At 37.8% G+C, this 21470-nt stretch overlaps 1 protein-coding gene across 1 annotated transcript in view; it reads left to right on the top strand.

The window, feature by feature from the left end:
- The window catches only part of THADA (thyroid adenoma associated), a 376494-nt gene that overhangs the window by 63013 nt on the left and 292011 nt on the right, over window positions 1-21470 (top strand). The window contains exon 21 of the mRNA XM_011978219.1: window positions 6530-6639. Coding sequence (XP_011833609.1) covers window positions 6530-6639 — 110 coding nt within the window. The remainder of the gene's footprint in view (window positions 1-6529; window positions 6640-21470) is intronic.

The following is a 21470-nucleotide window of genomic DNA, read 5'->3' as shown; positions in this document are numbered from 1 at the left end:
ATAAAAGGTAGAACAGAGGATACTAGAGGCTGGGAAGAGTAGTTGAGAGGGTGGAGATAGGTAGAGTTGTGAAAGGATGCAAAATTACAGCTAGATAGGACAATAAGCTCTAGCGTTCTTCACCACAGTAGGATGACTATAGTTAGCAATAACGTATATATTAATAATTCCAAATAGCTAGAAGCAGGATGTTGAATGTTCCTAACACAAAGAAATGATAAATATTTGAAATGATGGATAAGCCAATTACTCTAATCACTGTTTATTATATGTATTGAAACGTTACTGCGTACCCCATAAATATGGATAATTATTTGTCAATGAAAAAGAATTTTTAAAAATGCGTAAAAAAAATCTCTCTCCATAAAAGGGTTTACATGTCTTTGTTAAATTATTTCAAGGTACATTTTAATTTTTGATGTTACTGTAAATGCATCTTTATAAAAATTACATTTTTGAACTTTAACTTGCTGGGCTATAAAAGTACAACTGCTTTTAAAATATTTGTCTTATATTCATCCGTATTATTAAACTCCATTATTTTAATCATTTGTGAATTATTTGTAGATTATATGTCCATAATGTCACCTTCAAACAATGAGAGTTTTTTGTTTTAAATTTTTATTTTACTTTAAGTTCTGGGATACATGTGCTGAACTTGCAGATTTGTTACATAGGTATACATGTGCCACAGTGGTTTGCTGTACCTATCAACCTGTCATCTAGGTTTTAAGCCCCACATGCATTAGATATTTGTCCAAATGCTCTCCCTCACCTTGCCCTCCACCCCCCGACAGGCCCTGGTGTGTGATGTTCCCCTCCCTGTCTCCGTGTGTTCTCATTGTTCAGCTCCCACTTACGAGTGAGAACATGCAGTGTTTGATTTTCTGTTCCTGTGTTAGTTTGCTGAGGATGATGGCTTCCAGCTTCATCCAAGTCCCTGCAAAGGACATGAACTCATTCTTTTTTTATGGCTGCATAGTATTCCATGGTGTATATGGGCCACATTTTCTTTATCCAGTCTATCATTGATGGGTATTTGGGTTGGTTCCAAGTCTTTGCTATTGTAAATAGTGCTGCAGTAAACATATGTGTGCATATGTCTTTATAGTAGAATGATTTATAATCCTTTGGGTATATACCCAGTAGTGGGATAGCTGGGTCAAATACTATTTCTGGTTCTAGATCCTGGAGGAATCGCCACACTGTCTGCCACAATTGTTGAACTGATTTACACTCCCACCAACAGTGTAAAAGCGTTTCTATGTCTCCACATCCTCTCCAGCATCTGTTGTTTCCAGACTTTTTAATGATTACCATTCTAACTGGCGTGAGATGGTATCTCATTGTGGTTTTGATTCCCATTTCTCTAATGACTGGTAATGATGAGCTTTTTTTCATATATTTGTTGGCTGCATAAATATCTTCTTTTGGGAAGTGTCTGTTTATATCCTTTGCCCACTTTTTGATCAGGTGGTTTGTTTTTGTAAATTTTTTTAAGTTCCTTGTAGATTCTGGATGTTAAACCTTTGTCAGATGGATAGATTGGAAAAATTTTCTCCCCTTTCGTAGGTTGCCTGTTCACTCTGATGATAGTTTCTTTTGCTGAGCAGAAGCTCTTTAATTAGATCCTATTTGTCAATTTTGGCTTTTGTTGCAATTGCTTTTGGTGTTTTAGTCATGAAGTCTTTGCCCATGCCTATGTCCTGAATGGTATTGCCTAGGTTTTCGTCTAGGGTTTTTATGGTTTTATTTCTTTCTCTTGTCTGATTGCTCTGGCCAGAACTTCCAATACTATGTTAAATAGGAGTGGTGAGAGAGGGCATACTTGTCTTGTGCTGGTTTTCAAAGGGAATGTTTTCAGCTTTTGCCCATTCGGTATGATATTGGCTGTGGGTTTGTCATAAATAGCTCTTGTTATTTTGAGATATGTTCCATCAATACCTAGTTTATTGAGAGTTTTTAGCATGAAGCGGTGTTGAATTTTATCGAAGGCCTTTTCTACATCTATTGAGATAATCATGGGGTTTTTGTCATTACTTCTGTTTATGTGATGGATTGTGTTTATTGATTTGTGTATGTGGAACCAGCTTTTTTTTTTTTTTTTTGAGGTGGAGTCTCGCTCTGTTGCCCAGGCTGGAGTGCAGTAGCACAATCTTGGCTCACTGCAACCTCTGCCTCCCGGATTCAAGCAGTTCTCCTGCCTCAGCCTCCCTAGTAGCTGGGACTACAGGCGCACGCTGCCACTCCTGGCTAGTATTTTGTATTTTAGTAGAGACGGGGGTTTTACTGTGTTGCCCAGGCTGGTCTCAAACTCCTGAACTCGGGCAGTCCGCCAGCCTCAGCCTCCCAAAGTGCAGGGATTATAGGTGTGAGCCACCGCACCCAGCCTCTTTCATATTTTTTACACTTTTCTTCTTCTTTTAGTGTGCTGGATAGGGGCTCCAGAACAGAATTCAGTAGACGTCGTGACAGTAGGAATCCTTATCTTGTCCTGATTTTAAAGAGGATTAAAAAAACAAAAAAACCTGTACTATTGCCTGTGATGTTTGCCTGTTGGGTTTTTGTAGGTATTCTTTATGATGTTAAGGAAGTTTTTGTCTTTTCCAAGTTTGCTAAGAAATTTTTTTTTTTAAATTGTGAGTCAAAAAAAAGAAAAAGACTAGAAAGAAATGCAATAAAAATAGTTACTTCTAAAAAATTATTTTGTACATACATTATCCATTTTGTGAACTTTAAATAGAAACTCAGTGTTATCTAATAGGTAAGTGAGTTGGAGTTTTCAGAGGTTTTCATTTTAAAATGAAAATTCAGAGATTTTCATTTTAAAATGAAAATTCAGAGATTTTCATTTTAAAAATCAAATTTTGAAATTGTTTCTGATTTTATTGTTATTAACTTTGTAAGTGGTTTGAGTTAAACCTGTTTCATGTAGTCTGATTATCCACTGGGAGGCTGTCAGCCTGGCCTTTCTTCTCTGTTCAGCGGCTCATAGACCACACTGCCAAGCCCACTAGTCATTTGTAATTGGGTTCATCTCTTCCTTGTAGCCTTGTCCTTACTGTTTTCTAGCATGAAACTTCTAGGTCATTCAGCCAGGTTTACTTACCCTTGTCTGTGTGTGCTCATTCATTAATATAAAAAGACCTAGCGAAGTATCTGGCAGATAGCTAGCATGCATTTATTTAATGTTGGTGTATTCATTCTAGTCTCCCAGCGTCTTCTCATGTTAATTACCCTCTTTCATTTTGGTCCACCTGAGTACTGTAATAGCCTGTTCAAGTTCTGGATGTGAAGTCTTTTCTCATTCCAGTGCAGAAGGATCTTTCATTTTTTGGAACTTATACTCATACTGGGCACCAGACAGCATGTTGGTTTTCTTTGCCAAAGTGAACTAAAAGCCTGCTGAGGACAGGCATCTTGTTTTCATCTTTTCTGTCTACCACAGCGTTAAGCTGTGAGGCATTTTACATGGTGCTAAAGAAAGACCGTTGTCTAACAGGAATTTTATATTGTCTTCAAAAGGAAAAAAGGTAATAAGCCTAGGTATTAGCTATGTGGGTTTATTCAGAAATTATTAAGTGCCAAATGAAACGAGGAAATACTGCCTACATCTCAGTTTTGTCCTTAGAACGTCATTATGTTTTCTGTGCCAGGAATACCTAGGGTTTAGGTTCATCCTTGAGAAGCCCACCCACTGGTCATACTTCTGAGGTCTTTGATTTTTATTATATGCTTTTCGTTTTAGACCCCTTCGAAGGGAGTTTGAATAAAGGAAGCAATGAAAATCTGATCTTTGCCTAAGGAGTAGATTATGAACTGTTGTAAATCCACAGAGAAGCACTTTGTCAGTAATGACGAAGTTTATGTTTTCCTGAAGTATGTTTTAATATCTGCAGCATTTTGGGAAAAAAATTAAGGAAGTTTGAGAAACCTCATCTCATTGACTTTTTGTTTTTATTTTCTATGTCTTTAAGTACCTTCTTAGAAATCTCTTGTTTCTCTAGTAATTGAAATGATGGTCATTACAAATAAGCTAACTGGTATTTCTTCTAGTCCTTTTTTTGTATTAGTATTATTTTTTTAAGCTGGCTATCATGAGCTACTCATTTTATAGGATTACTGGGCTTCAGTCCTATATTAGGGGTTTAATTCGGATTTAAGCTTTGATAATTCTGTTCAAACTATGCTCTGAAATTACCATATTGAAGATAAAATAAGGCTTACCTGACTGTGGCTCTTGACAACTAGTAGTATGTGGTCTTTAAAAGATACTATGAAGAGTATCATCAGATCTTTAGGAAAACTAACTGAAGAACATGACCTGTCACTCTTTGGGCTACTAAAGAGTTAGATTTTTTTTTAAAAAAATGTATTATATACTGCTTTATTTATATATAATGGTTCTTTGTTAGTCTTCTATCTGATTCTTGTTTCTCCTTGTGCATCACTTATTATGTCTTTGTAATCAGATGTACTTTGATGTGGATTACGTCTTTGGTTTTCCTCTATTTAGAACCCTAGTCAGAACTCATATTGAACTGAATTGGATTATAGGTTATAGGCCTGTTCTGAGCTTTTCAATTTATTACTTATTTTAATACAACAACCTATATCCTAAATGCTGGTATTATCCCTAGTTTATGGATGAGGAAACTGAGGTACTTGCCCGTGATGACATGTTTAACTACTTATTCTACTGTTTATTGTCTCTAATGTGTGCAGAATACTAATTTAGTCCCTATGCTGAAGTAGGAGGTGTTTCTAGGTAAGCATATCTGAGCTATCTTGGGACAACTTGTCTTTTACCATCCTGTGATCTACTGGGGAGACCTGGATCAAGAGATAGCTGATTACAGCTTTGGTCCTAAGTTTTATACAAAATCTTAATTTTTAAAAGACAATAGTCACCAAATCTAATGGTATGAAAGCCTAATTGGCTTAAAAGTTAACTCTTTTCAAAACCTTAGTCAACAACAAATTGTCAGTTTTGTTCTCTTTAAAATAAATAGTCTGGTCGGCCACAGTGGTGCATGCCTGTAGTTACAGCTACTCGGGAGGCTGATGCAGAAGGACTCCTTGAGCCCAGGAGTTGGAGACTGTAGTGCACAATGATCACACCTGTGAATAGCCACTGTACTTAAGCCTAGGCAACATAGTAAGACCCTGTCTGTACAAAAAATGAAAAAATTAGGTAGGTGTGGTGACATAACACTTTAACAGCCCTAGCTGCTCAGGAGGCTGAGGCGGGAGGATCACTGTAACCTCAAACTCCTTGAGCCTAGGAGTGTGAGGTTACAGTGAGCTATGATTGCGCCACTGCACTCCAGCCTGGGTGATAAAGCAATACCAGACCCTGTCTCAAAAAAAATTAAAAGTCATATTTATTATTGGTCTAATCTTGTGTGGAGAAAGACACCATGTAGGAAAGCCACTGGGTGACATTCTGGCAAATTCCATGGTTCTGTCTTGAAGTGAAGCCTAGTAATTTTTCAGGAGGTCATTTACACCACATCTTGCATTGTCATTAACAATTTTATGTCTCTAAAAGGTAATACGGGTTATTTTTTAATGGGTATGGAGTTTCCATTTGGGAAGATGAAGAGTTCTGTAAATGCATGATGGTGATGGTCGTACAAAAGTGTGAATGTACTTATGCCACTTAATTGTACACTTAAAAAAGGGTTACAATGATAATTATCATATATATTTTATCACAATATAAAAGAAAAAAATGTTTAAAAGAAGGAAAAAAGGTAATTATTTCACCTAGACGTGTGTGTGAGTGTTGTCGTTTTGTGTGATTTTTTTCTATTGGAGTTGAATGGTGTGAGCTATAACAAAACACACTGAGGTTTGTGAAGATGACATAGGAAGGCAGTTCTAGTGTAATAGTTAAAGATGGTCACCTCTGGAGCCAGACTGCCTGGCGTTCTGGTTCCACTGCTTTCTTGCTGTATGACGTGGGATAAGTTTCTTAGCCTTTCTGGGCCTCAGTTTTTCAGCTGTGAAGTAGAGATAATGATAGTACTTATTTCATGGAATTATTGTGAGAATTAGATGAGCTATTACTAAAAAAAAAAAAATGCTTAAAGTGGCGGCCGGGAACAGTGGCTCACGCATGTGATCCCAGTACTTTGGGAGACTGAGGGGTGGATCACCTGAGGTCAGGAGTTAGAGACCAGCCTGGTCAACATGGTGAAACCCATCTCTACTAAAAATACAAAAAGTAGCCGGACGTGGTGGCAGGTGCCTGTAATTCCAGCTACTTGGGAGGCTGAGACAGGAGAATTGCTTGAACCCAGGAGGTGGAGGTTGCAGTGAGCTGAGACTGCGCCACCGCACTCCAGCCTGTACAACAGAGCAAAAATCCATCTTGGAAAAAAAAAAAAATGCTTAAAACGTTCTGTCACATGGTGAGTGCTAAATGAATGGACCCTGGACCTGGGTTCTAGACAGTGTTACTGGTATAAATACACTTGCGAATATAAACATAAATTGGACATTTGTTTTTGCTTTTTTTTTAAAGGTAAAAGAAATAGGAGATTACTTTAAACAACACCTTTTGCAGTCCAGGCACAGAGGAGCATTTGAACTGGCTTATACTGGTTTTGTGAAACTAACTGAAGTACTAAACAGGTAAAACAGATATCCTTTTGTGTACATTTTTAAAAGACTAAATATACAAAGCATGTGCTTGGAGTAGAATTTAGTTGTGTCTTTTGATGTCTAAAAGAATAAGACCTGGTTGACTACAAAACTCTTGGAAGAAATTGTTTTCTTAGGTTTCATTGTATGATTTACTGCAGATGATTGAAATGTCCAAACTGAGTTGTTATTCTCTCATTGAAAGGTGATTTGAAGCAAACTCAAAAGATTTTGCTAAAAATAGCTTTGAAATTACTGTTTTTTTTTTTTTCTTTGAATGAAATAAATGTTTTGTCTGTTTGAAAATTACTTGGTGTTTGGAATAAAATAGACCTTGCAATTTTTGGGGTTTGTATTAGAGAAGCACTTAAAGATTTTGTTTTTCTTTTTCTTCATAAATTTATCTTATAGAAAAGTTTTCAGTAAGTAGACTGAAAAGTAGAAAAGATTTTTTTTCCTTTTACCTGGAAAGCTAATATTTAGATAGATTTCATATATTTAACCAAATGTATTTCTTGACATTATAGTTACAGATAATTTCATTCATCCATGTAATATATTTCCTCCAAAGAGCTTGTGAGGAAACCTTAAATTACTTAATGACTAAGTGTTCATGGCAAGTGTTCTCTAAATAAAAGGTAGTATTTTCCAGGAAAACATTTCCATTGCCTGGAAACTTTTTGAAATGAAGCAGAGTTCTGCCAGCCTTGTAGCCTCAGCAAACATTTTATTTTGGACTGTTAAGACATCTATTCCTTGAATATTTTTGAAACTTTTTTTTTCACATGCCTGGTAAAAACATTTATGAAACATTTTGGCAGTTACGAGCTGCACAGAATGTCTTTAAATGATACTTTTTAAAAAGTCCCTGACATTAAACTGCTGATCTTGAAAATATTTTATCTTTTCAACTTTTTGTTTCCAGTGTAGACATGACCTATGAACATTTTTTTTTTTCCTCAAAACACACTCCACTCCCATCAAATCAGTTAACAAGAATGTATGAATACCAGCAGTGTGCTTAGTACTGTGCTTGGTTTGGATGATATTATGGTTTTTTATAAGATGAAGTTCCTGTTATTAAAGAGCTTATGGTTTAGTTTGAGAAATAAGTAGAGATGAAATTCAGAATATTTAACAAAAGGTATGTTGTGAGCACTGACTGGTCAGAACCAACACTGGGTATATGCAGCACCCAGCATCTCTCTATATATGGATGTGTATGGATTGAATACCAGCCTGGAAGTAAGACAAACACACTTGAAAAAGATAACACTGCGCAATTTTGGGTGAAATTTATAAATCATATTTATATATAAATCATATAGCAGAGAGAGAAAGCAATGGGGATAGGCTGGTAGGGCTTCATGGAGGAGGTGGAATTTGTGCTAATGCACAAGTTGAAAGAAGGAAACATTGTGAGTAAATGTTCAGAGCCTAGAATCGGCAAGGTGAATAAATAAGCCAACCTTCCTGTAGAGGTGGAGTTAGTAGGAAATAACCAGGCAAGTTGATAGATTGAGGCCAAATTATAGAGATTTGGAAATAGATTTACTGTAGCAGGGATGGAGAGAAGCATCAAACATTTTGCTCTGAAATAGATCATAGGAGGCATTATAGAATGGAGGAATAGCAGTAAATCTGTGACTCAGGCTCTTAATTCTGTATATATTCATTCCATTTACTGGCAGTGAGATTGTACAAAAATTAACCTCCCTAACCTTTGATCTCTTCATCTTTAAGGAAAAGGGTATTTGCCCTATTGACAGATCTCTCTGGCTTTTGTTGTATGAATCAAATAAAATAGATATTTATGAAGACCCATTTGCATTATAGAATTTTCTACAAATGTAAAACATGAGATTGATGTTGGTTGTGGGGTTGGCATGCAAAAGTAGTTTTCTGGTTGGAAATGTTAGGTTAGATAGATTGTAATGACAGATTATAGTAAGGAGAGCCTGGAATCAGTTATAACAAAGTAGATCTGAGGTGATGAGGGCTTCCTCTTGGGTGATGGCTCTGGGAGTAGAGACAAACGTGGGGTTTTAGTTAACTTTTGACCCCACATAGATAGTAGCAACTCCTCACATGATGTATTGAGTGCTTAGAAGGAAAGCTGTGAACACATTTTATTACATTCATGATTTTGTATCTCAAGAATTCGGGCAGGGCTCAGCTGGGTGATTCTTCCTTAGGGTATTTACTGAGTTCAATTGGGGGCATTCAGCTGGCAGACAAACTGGTCACAAGGGACCTAAGACAGCTTCACTCACATTTATGGCACCTTGGTGGGACTAGCTAGAAGACTGGGCCCATTTGGGACTACATGTGGCCTCTCACCCCAGCATGGCAGTCTTGGGGTTGAAATTCTTATATGGCAGCATGCTTCCCCCAGAGAGAATATTCCAAGAGAACCAGCCAGAAGCTGTATGATCTTTTCTGACCTAGCCTTGGAAGTCTCATTGCATTGCTTTAGTCACATTCCTTTGATTTTAAGTGCATCTTAGGGTCAGCCTGGATTCAATCCACCTTTTGATGGCAAAGTGGCAAGATCATGTTGTAGAAGTATATGTAGATAGGAGATGTTGTGGTAGCCATCTTTGAAAAATGCCATCTGCCACATGAACCAACTGAATGTGAGTAGTGGAGGTTACCAGGGAGTTCATGGTTCCTTCTGTGATTCTAAGTCTTGGTCACCAGACAAATGGGGTTGATGTTAACAAAACCAAGGAAGTTGAAAGAGGGAATGGTTTGATAAAGATGAGTAAGTTTTTTTGATTTTTTATGTGTTAAGTATGAGATAATGACGGCATATCCTGATGGAAATATTTAAGTCAGCTGTTAGAGATAGAGGATTAGTTTGGGTGATATAACAGAGATGTAGATTTGTGAGTTTTCTCCAAAAATATCATAGTAAGATTGCAGTCTTTGATGGAGAGCATGAAAGGAGAAAGAACAGAGGACTAATGACAGAGGCTTTTGAATAACTGTGGTTGAATGGTACAGTTGAAGGCATTCCAAATAAATGGAGTGGGGAGACTAGGGAAGGCCCAATGCCTGGTATCTTAGCCACTCCTCATCTACTTTAAATATGTTCTCATGGCTGTTACTGTTGGCTTTTAGCCAACCTGTTAGGAGTTCTCAATTGTTGCTTTCAAACCAAGTAGTTCTTGATCCCTTGAGAGACATTTCAAATCTGCTGAACAGAATGTTTTGCAGAGAACATCTTTACAGTGTGTGTGGCTTCCTTTTGTTTGGTTTTTATTTTTAAAAGAAAATGTTTCTTTTGGAGTCCTTTTGAAAGCGTTTTATAAGCTCTTAAGTTATGAAAAAGTTGTTTAGGTATACAACATTTTAAAAGTTTGCAAAGAGAAATCTGGGCATTCATGAAAATCCACAGAAATGGAGGCCAACTGCTGTCCACCTCTTGAGCTACAGCTGTGTTAAGGAAGGAAGCACTTAAAGAGATTAATGGATAAATAACTGAAGAGTTAAACGTGACCCACATTGTTTGAATTGGTTTTTAATAGGATTATGCAAAATGTCTTCAAATGTAAACTGACTTCACTATTAAACAATCATCTAAGAATAAATAGGGATGGAGACATTGTTATTTTTTCTGGGAATATTTTGAAAGCAACACTTGTAACACACATAACACACCAATAGTGTGTTGAGTTAATTTTCTGTAGTCTGATTTTCTCATGTAGTGCTTTCTATTTAGAAGTCAGTGAAATATTCCTATTGTCCTTGAAAAACGTAATTGCCTGCCTGTGTGTAATTACTTGTCTAAGCATTTGATTGGAGTGCTTAAGTTTGTTAATGTCATAAAACTCTAAATTCAACTTTTTGATGACATTCATATTTGCTTGTTTACTTTCTATGATTTTATTATTTGAAATCGTTCTTCTGATGAAAATGAACAGACTTCTAGGATGTTAAGTTGGGAATCTAACTTTCCAACCATAAGATACAAACTTAACTATAAGGGGACAGAATCATTGATTATAATTCTGAATCTAGAAGGGAGATTTGTTAGTGCTTGGTGTTGTCTTACTCTTCAAATATTTGAATTGCTTTACTTGTTGAAATGTAGCTTAATCTTCAGATGTTTATTGCAGTAATTATAATCATTTTCGCATTATTGGCCTGAAAAAATTAAATTGTGACATTTAGCAGTTTTTGTCATAAAATACTAGTACTTATTCATGGACATCAACAATTCTGTGGACAGAAATCATTTAAATATGTATTTAAACTTTCATCAGTTAATTATAACTACAATGATTCAAATTAAACAGAAAACTTTTAATGAACAATTTAAATATAATAGTGAAAAAATAATTTCTTCTACCTTTCTGGAGAATGAAATACCAAGTCTCTAAAGAATTTGCAGTTGAGAAAGAAATAAATGCAAAACGTAATGTATAAGATTTTGGGGAAAAGTCATTCAACTTTGAATGAAAGAATATACAATCTTGTATAAACTTTATTTTTAATTTAATTTATTTATTTGAGACAGAGTCTCTCTGTTGCTGAGGCAGGAGTGCAGTGGCATGATCTTGGCTCATTGCAACTTCTGCCTCCTGGCTCAAGTGATCTTTCTGTCTCAGCCTCCCAAGTAGCTAGGACTTACAGCTGCCTGCCACCACACCCGGCTAATTTTTTATTTTTTGTAGAGACGGGGTTTTGCCATGTTGCTCAGGCTGGTCTCAAACTCCTGGGCTCAAGCAGTATCCCCATCTCAGCCTCCCAAAGTGCTGGGATTACAGCCATGAGCCACCGCGCCCAGCCTAAACTTTTATTTACATTTCATTTGGCAAATGTGTCTAAATAAGACACTTATTTCTCACTGAGTGTCCTATTAATTTTATTTGAAATATGAATACTTAAATAAAGAATAAGAGATGAGCCACCCTGGGGAGCCATATTCTTTATATAGAGAAAAATCCTTTTAATTTCCCATTTCTATTGTGGATTAAAAGATTCTGGAGAAAACTCGAATGTCTTGATGTATAAATTCTAAGTCTTTGTTAGTGACTCCTGCATTTTTATTTTCAGTTTTAAGCCTACTGTAATAGTTGAGTCAGATATTACTGTTTTTTTCTCAATATTTGAACACTCATTTAAAAAGTTTTCATAATAATACTTGTCATTTAGATACAATAGCAGAGGGACCTTGTTCTCAGTGAGTAACCTCTATGCCAGCTTTTTAAGTAAAGTTTTAGATTTTTTTTAATATTAATTTTTTCTCTTAGATCTTAGGGAATGATTATATTAAATCATTGAGAGAACCAACTATCTGGTACATCTTCCAACCACTTCTTTTAATCCACTGTATCTTGCCCTTCTCCCCATGGCCCTCTGATTGGTAATTCAATTTAGATTTGGTCATTGTATTATTGCCTGTGCCTGCAGCTAAGTCTTCAAAATAGCCCCCTAATGTTTTAGCCTGCAGTAAGCCTCAATAATGTATGATAGTGGTGAGGGAGGTTAAGATGGCTTCTCTTGATATGTAGCTTTCTAACAGGATTTCATTTGGGCAAATCATTTTTCAGGCTTAAAGTTTCCTGGTGCTTCAGGGTTATGTTCCCTTTTTAAAACGTACATGCACACAACCTTCCTGCACACGTACGTTAGTATTTAGTTTCATTGAAATAATAAACATGAACCTTGAAATAATGAATGTAATACTTGACTAAAGATTGAATGGAGTGGGGGAATTTAGCTTATGAAATTATTAGAGATTGGGAAAATTTCTAAGTTAGAAAAAAAAAATCTTACTGAAAGAGTTTGAGGAAATGAAGGTGACATTTCTCAGTTAGCAATAGTAATATAAGTTAAAAATAGCTCCTTGCTACTACATGTAGTTAGATGGATGAAGCCATTGAAAAGCCACTTTATAGTCAGGGAATCGGATTTATTGGTACAAAATAATTGTCTAATGACCAATTAGTTGGGTATACAGCATATGTAATTTGATTTTAGTCTGCGGGTTTTATTCTTATCTTAGAATACTTATCCAGTGGGAGTGAGGTAGCCCTGTGGATAGAAGTTGGAGTAATCTGTTTATGGAACAATAATTTGCTTCAGTTATCTACTCAAGATAATACAAAGGCCTGAATACCAGCTATAGCCTGGCCTGTTCATTTCTGTTACTTTTAGCAGGGGCTTAGGCCATAGCAGTTAGCATACGAAAACAACAACAACAAACCCCCTACCTTTTTTTTTTGGAGATGGAGTCTAGCTCTGTCTCCCAGGCTGGAGTGCAGTGGTGCAATCTCGGCTCACTGCAACCTCTGTCTCCTGGGTTCAAGTGAATCTCCCACCTTAGCCTCCTGAGTAGCTAGGATTACAAGAGTGCACCAATATGCGCAGCTAATTTTTTTGTGTTTTGTAGAGACTGAGTTTCACCATGTTGGCCGGGCAGGTCGTGAACTCCTGACCTCAGGTGATCCACCGGCCTTGGCCTCCCAAAGTGCTGGGATTACAGGAGTGAGCCACCACGCCTGGCCCTCCCTACCTCTTTTTTGTGCATCTGCCTGCCTGCCTTCCTGCCTGCCTTCTTGCCTGCCTACCTGCCTGCCCTCCTGCCCTCTTTCCTTCCCTCTTTCCTTCCTTCTCCCCTCCCAGCTCCCCTGCCATCCCCTCCCCTCCCTTTCCTTCCTTCCTTCCTTCCTTCCTCCCTCCCTCCCTCCTTTGCTTTCCTTTTTCTTCCCTCCCTCCCTCCCTCTTTAAGAATTTCTACTCTTCATACAGTGCCGCTTTCTAGTTTCTGATTGAGAAAGTCAGGATTTCAGATATAAAAGACCGAGAGAAGCTGGATACATTTTTGGTAAGCTTCCTTGAGAACTGGTAAACCATTTGTTGTTGTTGTTGCTGATATATGTATGTATATGTGTGTATAAATATTTGAGATAGGGTCTTGCTCTTTTGCCTAGGCTGGAGCACAGTGGTGTGATATTGGCTCATTGCAGCCTCAACCTCCTGGGCTCAAGCAGTCCTCTCACCTCAGCTTCCTGAGTAGCTGGGACTACAGGTGTGCACCACCACACCTGGCTAATTGTTTTGTATTTTTTATAGAGATGGGCTTGTGCCATGTTGCCCAGGCTGGTCTCCAACTCCTGAGATCAAGAGATCCTCCTGCCTTGGCTTCCCAAAGTGTTGGGATTACAAGCATGAGCCACTGCGCCTGGCCATATTTTGTAGATTAATAACATTTTGTGTTACTGAGTTGTTTATGATGAACCTTGAACCCCTTTTAAGATGGTTGCAATTTTACAATGTACTCAGAGGCTAAAGACACTGATTATTTTGTATTAGTTTGACAAGATAACCAAATAAAAACAAAATGCCTTCAGACAAGAGGCTGTCTGCTTATTTAGTGGAAAGGCATTCACTAACAAAAGCAGGATTTTGGAATTCCCCATGGCTGTGGTTCGTGCCTACACAGAGTTGGCTCAAAGAACCAAAGACTGTTTCACTCAAGAACCTTTCTTTTTATATCCTTGCTAGGCCCTGGATTATGTGATGAAGAACCAAAACAAACAACTAGGGTTTGCTGTATTGTTCTTGGGAACCTTGCATGGTTTCATTTTTACCTCTCAATTCCTTCATTATCATAAACACCAGCAACACTGAAGTTTTGAGATCACTTCCTTATAAAGAAATCTTTCCTTTGCTAGGGAGCAGACAGAAGATTCATTGAATAGTCAGAACTCTATTCTGCTTTTTATAGGCACAGTGACCTCACCATTGAGAAGACTTAGAGTTCCAGCTCCCTGCTTTTTATACCTGGTTTGTCAATTTTATGCCTACCTGCAGGCACAGCTAATGTGCGCCAGCTGGCACCAGCACTAGTTGCTCCTTATTTAATTATTCAAGAAAAGATTTCTTAAACATCTACTGTGTGCCAGATGCTGTGTTTGATTGAGCTCTCTTTGACCATTGAGAATATGATATGGTAGGCCACAGTTACTGTGAACCTAGAAATAATTACCAGAGTCTAAATAGGAAACATACAACTCTGTGGAACTAAGAGAGGGGTGTGAGGACTTGAACAAGGGACTAAGGATTGTATGGGACCATGATGAGGAGTTTTGGGGACATTCTCATCAGGAACTTTGGTGCTTATGTATTTTAGAGTCATTATCTTCTCTATATAGCCCAGAGAATGTTCATTGAATTTTCAAAGCATTTTTATTTTATTTGCATTCGAAAGCACTGATAAATCAAGTGATTTATCTATAACTACACATGTAGTTGGTGATTGAGCCAGCACTAGAATGTAAATGTTTTTCTGGAATTTCATAGTGTTTCAGAGGTTAGCAGTTTAACAAGTTTATTGATATTGCTTTCTATAAGGAATTGTGATAGGTAGGATAAAAATATTGGTAAAACATGGGCCTTGTTCTTAGAGGAACTTTCAACCTAGCATTTTAATCTTTGGGATTAGATAAGTAAGTCACATAATTTACAAGACAGACATTAAAGACCAAGACAAAGATCCACTCCCTGAACTGTCTATCCTAGGTGATGGGAATAATATTTAATGCCAATAATGGAAAAAAAAAAGCAAGGCAAGAAGAAGGGCACGATGGGAGGGAGAACAATGCTTTAAACATGCTGAGTTAAAGGTGGTGTTGGGAGGCTGCCTAGTGGGATAGCAGACAGTTGGAAATACAGGTCAGGAGATTGACACAGGGGTTCATGTTGGAGATAGCGTGACCTGGGACTCCCCCAGTATTTTAGCAGTGAATGTCCAGCATTCTGGGAAATCCCTTAGTCCCAGGCAAATAGGGACAGTTGTTCACTCCAGCTGGAGGTATATATTTGAAAGTCAGCCAAATAGAGGAAATAGATGAAGCTATGGGCCTAGAGGAGATCTCCTAAAGAGCCTAAGAAAGAAAGGAAAAAGTTATCATCTTGAATTAAATTTTATAACTATTGTTAAAACTCAGAGACATTGCTCATATGAAGTATAGTTTCTACTCTGTGTTCACAAGTGTACAAACCTCGGTTAAATAACACTCTTACGTGAACCTGAACTATACTTGCTTTTGAACCCGATACTTGGTTTTGTTCTTGGGTCTTGGAGAAAAAATGATCTCCTGGGGTAGCAGTTAGATTAATAGAGTTGATTTTGGTAGGCTGTTTGGGGATTTCAGTAGGAAACATTCTTGTATGAATACTATAACCCTGATATGTGGAGATTTGCTGAATGTGTTTGTACCTGTTACAGGAAGCTAAGCAGCCGCATCAATTGCTGGCTCTAACAGTGGCACTTCTCATTGGAAAACATTTTTGTTTATACTTTCTTTTCTAGTTTTTGTACCCTCTTTCTTTGTCGGCCTGGTTTGTTAGACTACCATACTCAATGGAGTTAGTAAATTATATGTCATTCATTTATTCCACAAATATTTATTGAGCTCCCTATAGGGTGCCAGGCCCTGCTATAGGTGCTGGGAATAGAGAAATAACAGGAAGGAATGTGTCCTTGATACATGGAGATGTAGAAAATAATAAACTATCTGCCAGCAGTGTGTATTTTGATGTGATAAAGTTTGGTGGTAAGGAAGGCTCTTTCCGACTAAAGTAATATTTCAGCCAAGGCCTGAATGGCAAGAAGCAGCACCTTTTCTGGAGAAGAGCTTTCCAAGCAATGAGATCCACTAGTGCCAGAGTCCATAGTGTATTAAAGAACAGAATGGTATAAGATGAAGTTTAATGAGATTGTCCAGATACGTAGGGCTTTGTGAACCAGGATGAGGAGTTTGGATTTTGTGCTCCCTGGGAAATCTTTGTGTTTTCTGAGAGTCTCCAACCACATGGATATAAAAATAGAAGGTATCCTGGAAATTGTACACACATTAATATTTATGGACCCTAGTAGGTAACTTTAAGATGATGAATAAATGAAGTACACGTGTGTGATAGAGTTGCATGGAACTGGGGAGGGGACTGGATGAAAAAAAGAGGAACTTCATGGATGTGTAAAATAAATGGACATAAAGTTTCTGTTCCCGGAAAGTGTATGATTCCTTTCTAAGCTGCCACTTGTTCTTAAACCTAACAAAGTGGAAGCCTGTGTTTATGGGAAAGGGAAAGGCTTTTCTTCCTTCTTATGCTTGGTAGGTAAAGTATTGTTTGGTAAATAAAGATATTGGCAGAGGCTTACCTTACTCAGTGGAGATTATACATAACTACCTTCCTGGCAGTTTGAGTCTTTTCTGGGAATTTTGCTTCAATATGTTGGCTTTAAATGTACTTCATATTTGAATGTGAAATGAATTGCTTTGTGTTTGCAGGTGAAGTCATTTCTTTAGGTTACCATGAATCATTCAGTTAATATAAGAAAACAGTTTATTAATAGTAATAAACTTCCTCAGTTCCCTAAGGGAGTGGGGGTACCTCGAAAACAAATGAGACACAATTCAATTCAAGTCAGTCCCAAAGAGGTTATCCACTGAGTGACTTTTCTGTAGAGTATTTTAATTTTCTAGCTAGCTCTTCATTCATGTCACCCAGTTCATTTAGAACTATTAATACTTTAACCCCCACCCCAATGGTAGATGTTCAGGGAATGAAATAAAAGTAACCTGAATAAAACATGATCAGGAAGATAATATCTTAAAAATAGTATTCTCTGGTAATACATTCCAAAGCCACATGAAAACATTTTGTCAATTATGTGCCCTTGGAATTTCTATTCTACGGTTCTGTTTTTGGGACATAACAGAGTGCAAAGCAACCACTAGGTACCTGATAGATCTCTTTAAAAAATAAAATAGTGAAATTTACTAAAACAAATAATAGAGAGTTGATAGCATCTTCATCATGAGCCAGATCTGAGCATTTAGGGCAGGCACGTTGAAATAATGCCTTTTTATTAGGCAAGGGCTTTGGTGTCAATATACATTTTAATTCTCTCTCTGCCACGTAAATGCTATGTAACCTTGAGCAAATTATTTAGCTTCCCTCTCATCTACCCCTTATTTTACCCAATTTGTAAACATTAGTGTGAGATATTTGCATGTACTGGAAGGTATAGTGAATACGAAAATTAGCAGTTGTACAACCAGAATGTAAATACCTGGAGGAAGAGCATTCACCGCAGAGAGAATGTCAGGTGAAAAAGTCCTGAGAGGCTTGAGCTTGGGGTAGGTATTTAAAGAACATCAGGTAAACCATTTATGACTGGAGTAGTGTAAGCATGGGAAAGAGTTGTAGATGAGATCAGAGAAGTTACAAGGACTAGACAGCCTAAGACATTATGTAAGAACTTTTGGCTTTTACTCTGAGTAAAAGGGGGAGCCATTGGCGTGTTTGTGAACAGAGGAGTGACATGAGCTGGTCTTTTAAAAGGATTACACTTACTGCTGTGTTGATAATAGACTATAATAGTGAAAACAGAAAGACCGATTAGTTACAATATTGCTATACTACAGAAAAGAGATAGTGATGACTTGGAAAGTGGTGGAGGAAGTAAAATGTGATCTGAATCTGGATATAACGTGAAGATAGAGCAGGCAAGGTCTGTTGACAGATTAGATTTGCTATTTGAGAGAGAGAGCATAACTACAAAGTTTTTGGCTTGAGCCCCTGAAGAGATCGATTTGTTATTAGGTTGGGCAAGACTGTGGGTAGAGTAGGTTTTTGGAGGAAGATCAGGAGTTTAGTTTGGGGGAAGTTTGGCAAATCTAGTAGACACCCCATTGAAACTACTGTGGGTGTAGTTTGTTGAAGTACATCCTTTAGAATTTCTTTTAGTGAGAGTCTCCGGAAGGCAGACTTACTCTTTGTGTATTTCAGACTGTCTTTTTCTTACCTATGCTTTTGAATATACTTTAATGGGGTGTACAATTCTGGTGGACAGTTATTTTCCTTCAGTGCTTTTGTTATTGCCAGTGAGAAACTTGTGTTTGGTATAATTGATGTTCCTTTGTAGATCTCCAATTTTTTTTTTCTTTAAATCTCCTGTGGCTTTTACATTTTTTTATTAATCACGATTTTGCTATGCTGTGTCCAGGTGTGGAGCTATCGTATGTATACACACACACATACTTTGTGGTTTTTTCATTCTGTATACTGTTTTGGGTAAATTTCCCAGAAAACTGTCTTCTAAGTCACTAATTCTTTAGAATTCATCTCATCTGTTTTATATGTGTGTGTATGTGTGTGTGTGTGTGTATATATATGTATATTAAAAAATAGATATATGTTCTTAAGACAGGGTCTTACTGTGTCACCTAGGCTGGAGTGCCTTGGCATGATCTCAGCTCACTGTAACCTCTGCCTCTTGGGCTCAAGCCATCCTCCCACCTCAGCCTCCCAAGTAGCTGGGACTACAAGCAAGTGCCACCATGCCCAGCTAATTTTTGTATTTTTTTGTAGAGACAGGGTTTCACCATGTTGCCCAGGCTGGTCTCAAACTCCTGAGCTCAAGTGATCTGCCTGCCTCATCCTTCCAAAGTGCTGGGATTACAGGTGTGAGCCACCATGCTTGGCTGAAAGTATACTTTTATTTCTGATATTTCTAATTTTTTTTATTTTTATACATGCCTGTTCTTATTTCAGTACGGCTTGTTTTTCATGATTTCTTGCTCTTTATTTTTTTTTTTTTTTGAGGAACAGAGTCTCACTGTGTCATCCACACTGGAGTCTAGTGGTGCCATCATAACTCACTGTAGCCTTGAATTCCTGGGCTCAAGTGATCTTCCCGCCTCAGCATCCTGAGTTGCTGAGACTACAGATGTGAGCCACCATGCCCAGTTCACTCTTCTTAAATAGAAATTATTCTCTTATTTATCACTTCAGTATCCTAAATATAGTTATTTTAAAGTCTTTGTCAGACTGCTCCATAAAATTAGTTTCATATGGAGTGAAACTGTGTTCTTATTACTGATTTTTTTTTAGATTGTCTTTCTTAATATAAAATTTATTTTTATATTTTGAATTTTGGCTTGCTGGCTATGATGGGAGCCTTTTGTTTTCTTTATTGATCTCTTTCTAGGCTCTTTCCTCTCTTATCAGAGGAACTAGATTAGGTAGTGGCATTTTGGGTCTCCCACCTCACAGTGAAATTGGGGATATCGTAGATCTAGTCACTGAGTTAGTAGTCAGCCTGATTCAGAGGCTCCCTGTGCCCATGGCTTTTCCTACTGCTACAGCCTCAGGCAGCTCCGGCAGTAGCTAGCTCTTTTTCAGATTCTTTTCAAAAGAGATGAGGCTGCTGAAATTCTTTGGCTGCCACTACTGCTTCTAAATCTGTAACCCTGTGGGTCTCTGGTATCGGCACACTCACTGCTTTGCATTTCTCTTCATTTTTTACCCAGATGATTATCTTGTTTTTGGACTCAGCTTGTTTTGGGGTTTCTATTTGTATATTTTGCATATTGTTAATATTAACTTGCATTGTAGGGGGATGTCCTGTCAAAATGGAAACTCAGCTATTTCATCTCTATTATTTCAATTGAAACTCTTTTAATACTTGCTTTTCTCATAATAACAGATGATTTTAGAAAATGGCCATTAATAACTTATTAGACATAAGAACAAACTCAATCCTCCCCCAAAAACCTTCATTTTATAAAACAGCAAAGTGAGAAAATGGAGAAATTTAGTAAATTGCCTTGGATTGTACAGTTACTAGGTAGCAGAGAAAGGATTCTAAACCAGATAACATGGATCCATAATCTGTGTTCCTAACCACTGTGATATATTCCCTCTCATCTATTAGTTGGGAAAAATAACTTTCTTATAGTTTGTTCTAAGAATGAAGTAAGAGCAGCTGCGAAAAGCCTGATGCTGTGCCAGACATGTAATAGACATTCAATAAATATTTGTTTTTCTTTCCTTTGTGGCAGGCAAATATATTTCCAATACGATAGTTTAAATAAAACTTGTGGCCAGGTGTGGTGGCTCACACCTGTAATCCCAGCACTTCGGGAGGCCAAGGTGGGCGGATCACCTGAGGTCGGGAGTTCGAGGTCAGCCTGACCAACATGGAGAAACCCCATCTCTACTAAAAATACAAAATTAGCCGGGCGTGGTGGCGCATGCCTGTAACTCCTGCTACCCGGGAGGCTGAGGCAGGAGAATCACTTGAACTCAGGAGGCGGAGGTTGCGGTGAGGCAAGATCGCACCATTGCACTCCAGCCTGGGCAAGAAGAGTGAAACTTTGTCTCAAAAACAAAACAAAACAAAAACAAACAAAAAACTTGTAAGTAGATTTTGTCTAAAATGTAGTATGTTTCATTTTAGTAAAAAGGGAGGGTGGGAGTTCCATTATTGGACCAAATTCCCTTGTATGGCTTTGAAGGCAGTACTTGCCTGGGAGAGGTGCAGAGCTAAGAAGCAAGGGAATCAGAGGAATAGGATCCAGTGGCAGAGTTCACATTGGAAACCAGACAAGTAAAGAATTCTGCAGAAAAGCTGGTTTGATGCTGGGGAATTCCAGAGCAGAATAAGAAGGTTCGGACTAGATGGTAGGAGCTGGTGCCTTGAGCGTTTCCCAGAGCTCCTGAGGTTCCTGGGTCCATGGTGCAATGGGCAGAGAGGGCTCTATCGATGGCAGTTTGCCAGCCTTGACCTTGTAGAGCATTTTTCTGGCCTCTGTTTTCAAATTCCGCAAATTAACAAGGAGCATTTGGTTCTTAGTATGTAATACTCAAGGGAATAAATAGGCTCAGTTAACTGTTTACAGTTATACTAGCCAAGTGTCTAAATTAGGGAATTGCCTCTGGGGCCTTGACCTAGCTCTTTCCCCAGTCATCTCATCTTTTACTTCCTCAGCTCTCATATATGGGCCTTCCACCATTCG

This window comes from Mandrillus leucophaeus, unplaced genomic scaffold (genome assembly GCF_000951045.1).
Source record: "Mandrillus leucophaeus isolate KB7577 unplaced genomic scaffold, Mleu.le_1.0 Scaffold190, whole genome shotgun sequence".
Classification (NCBI taxonomy): Eukaryota; Metazoa; Chordata; class Mammalia; order Primates; family Cercopithecidae; genus Mandrillus; species Mandrillus leucophaeus.
This window is presented reverse-complemented; position numbering and strand designations above follow the sequence as displayed.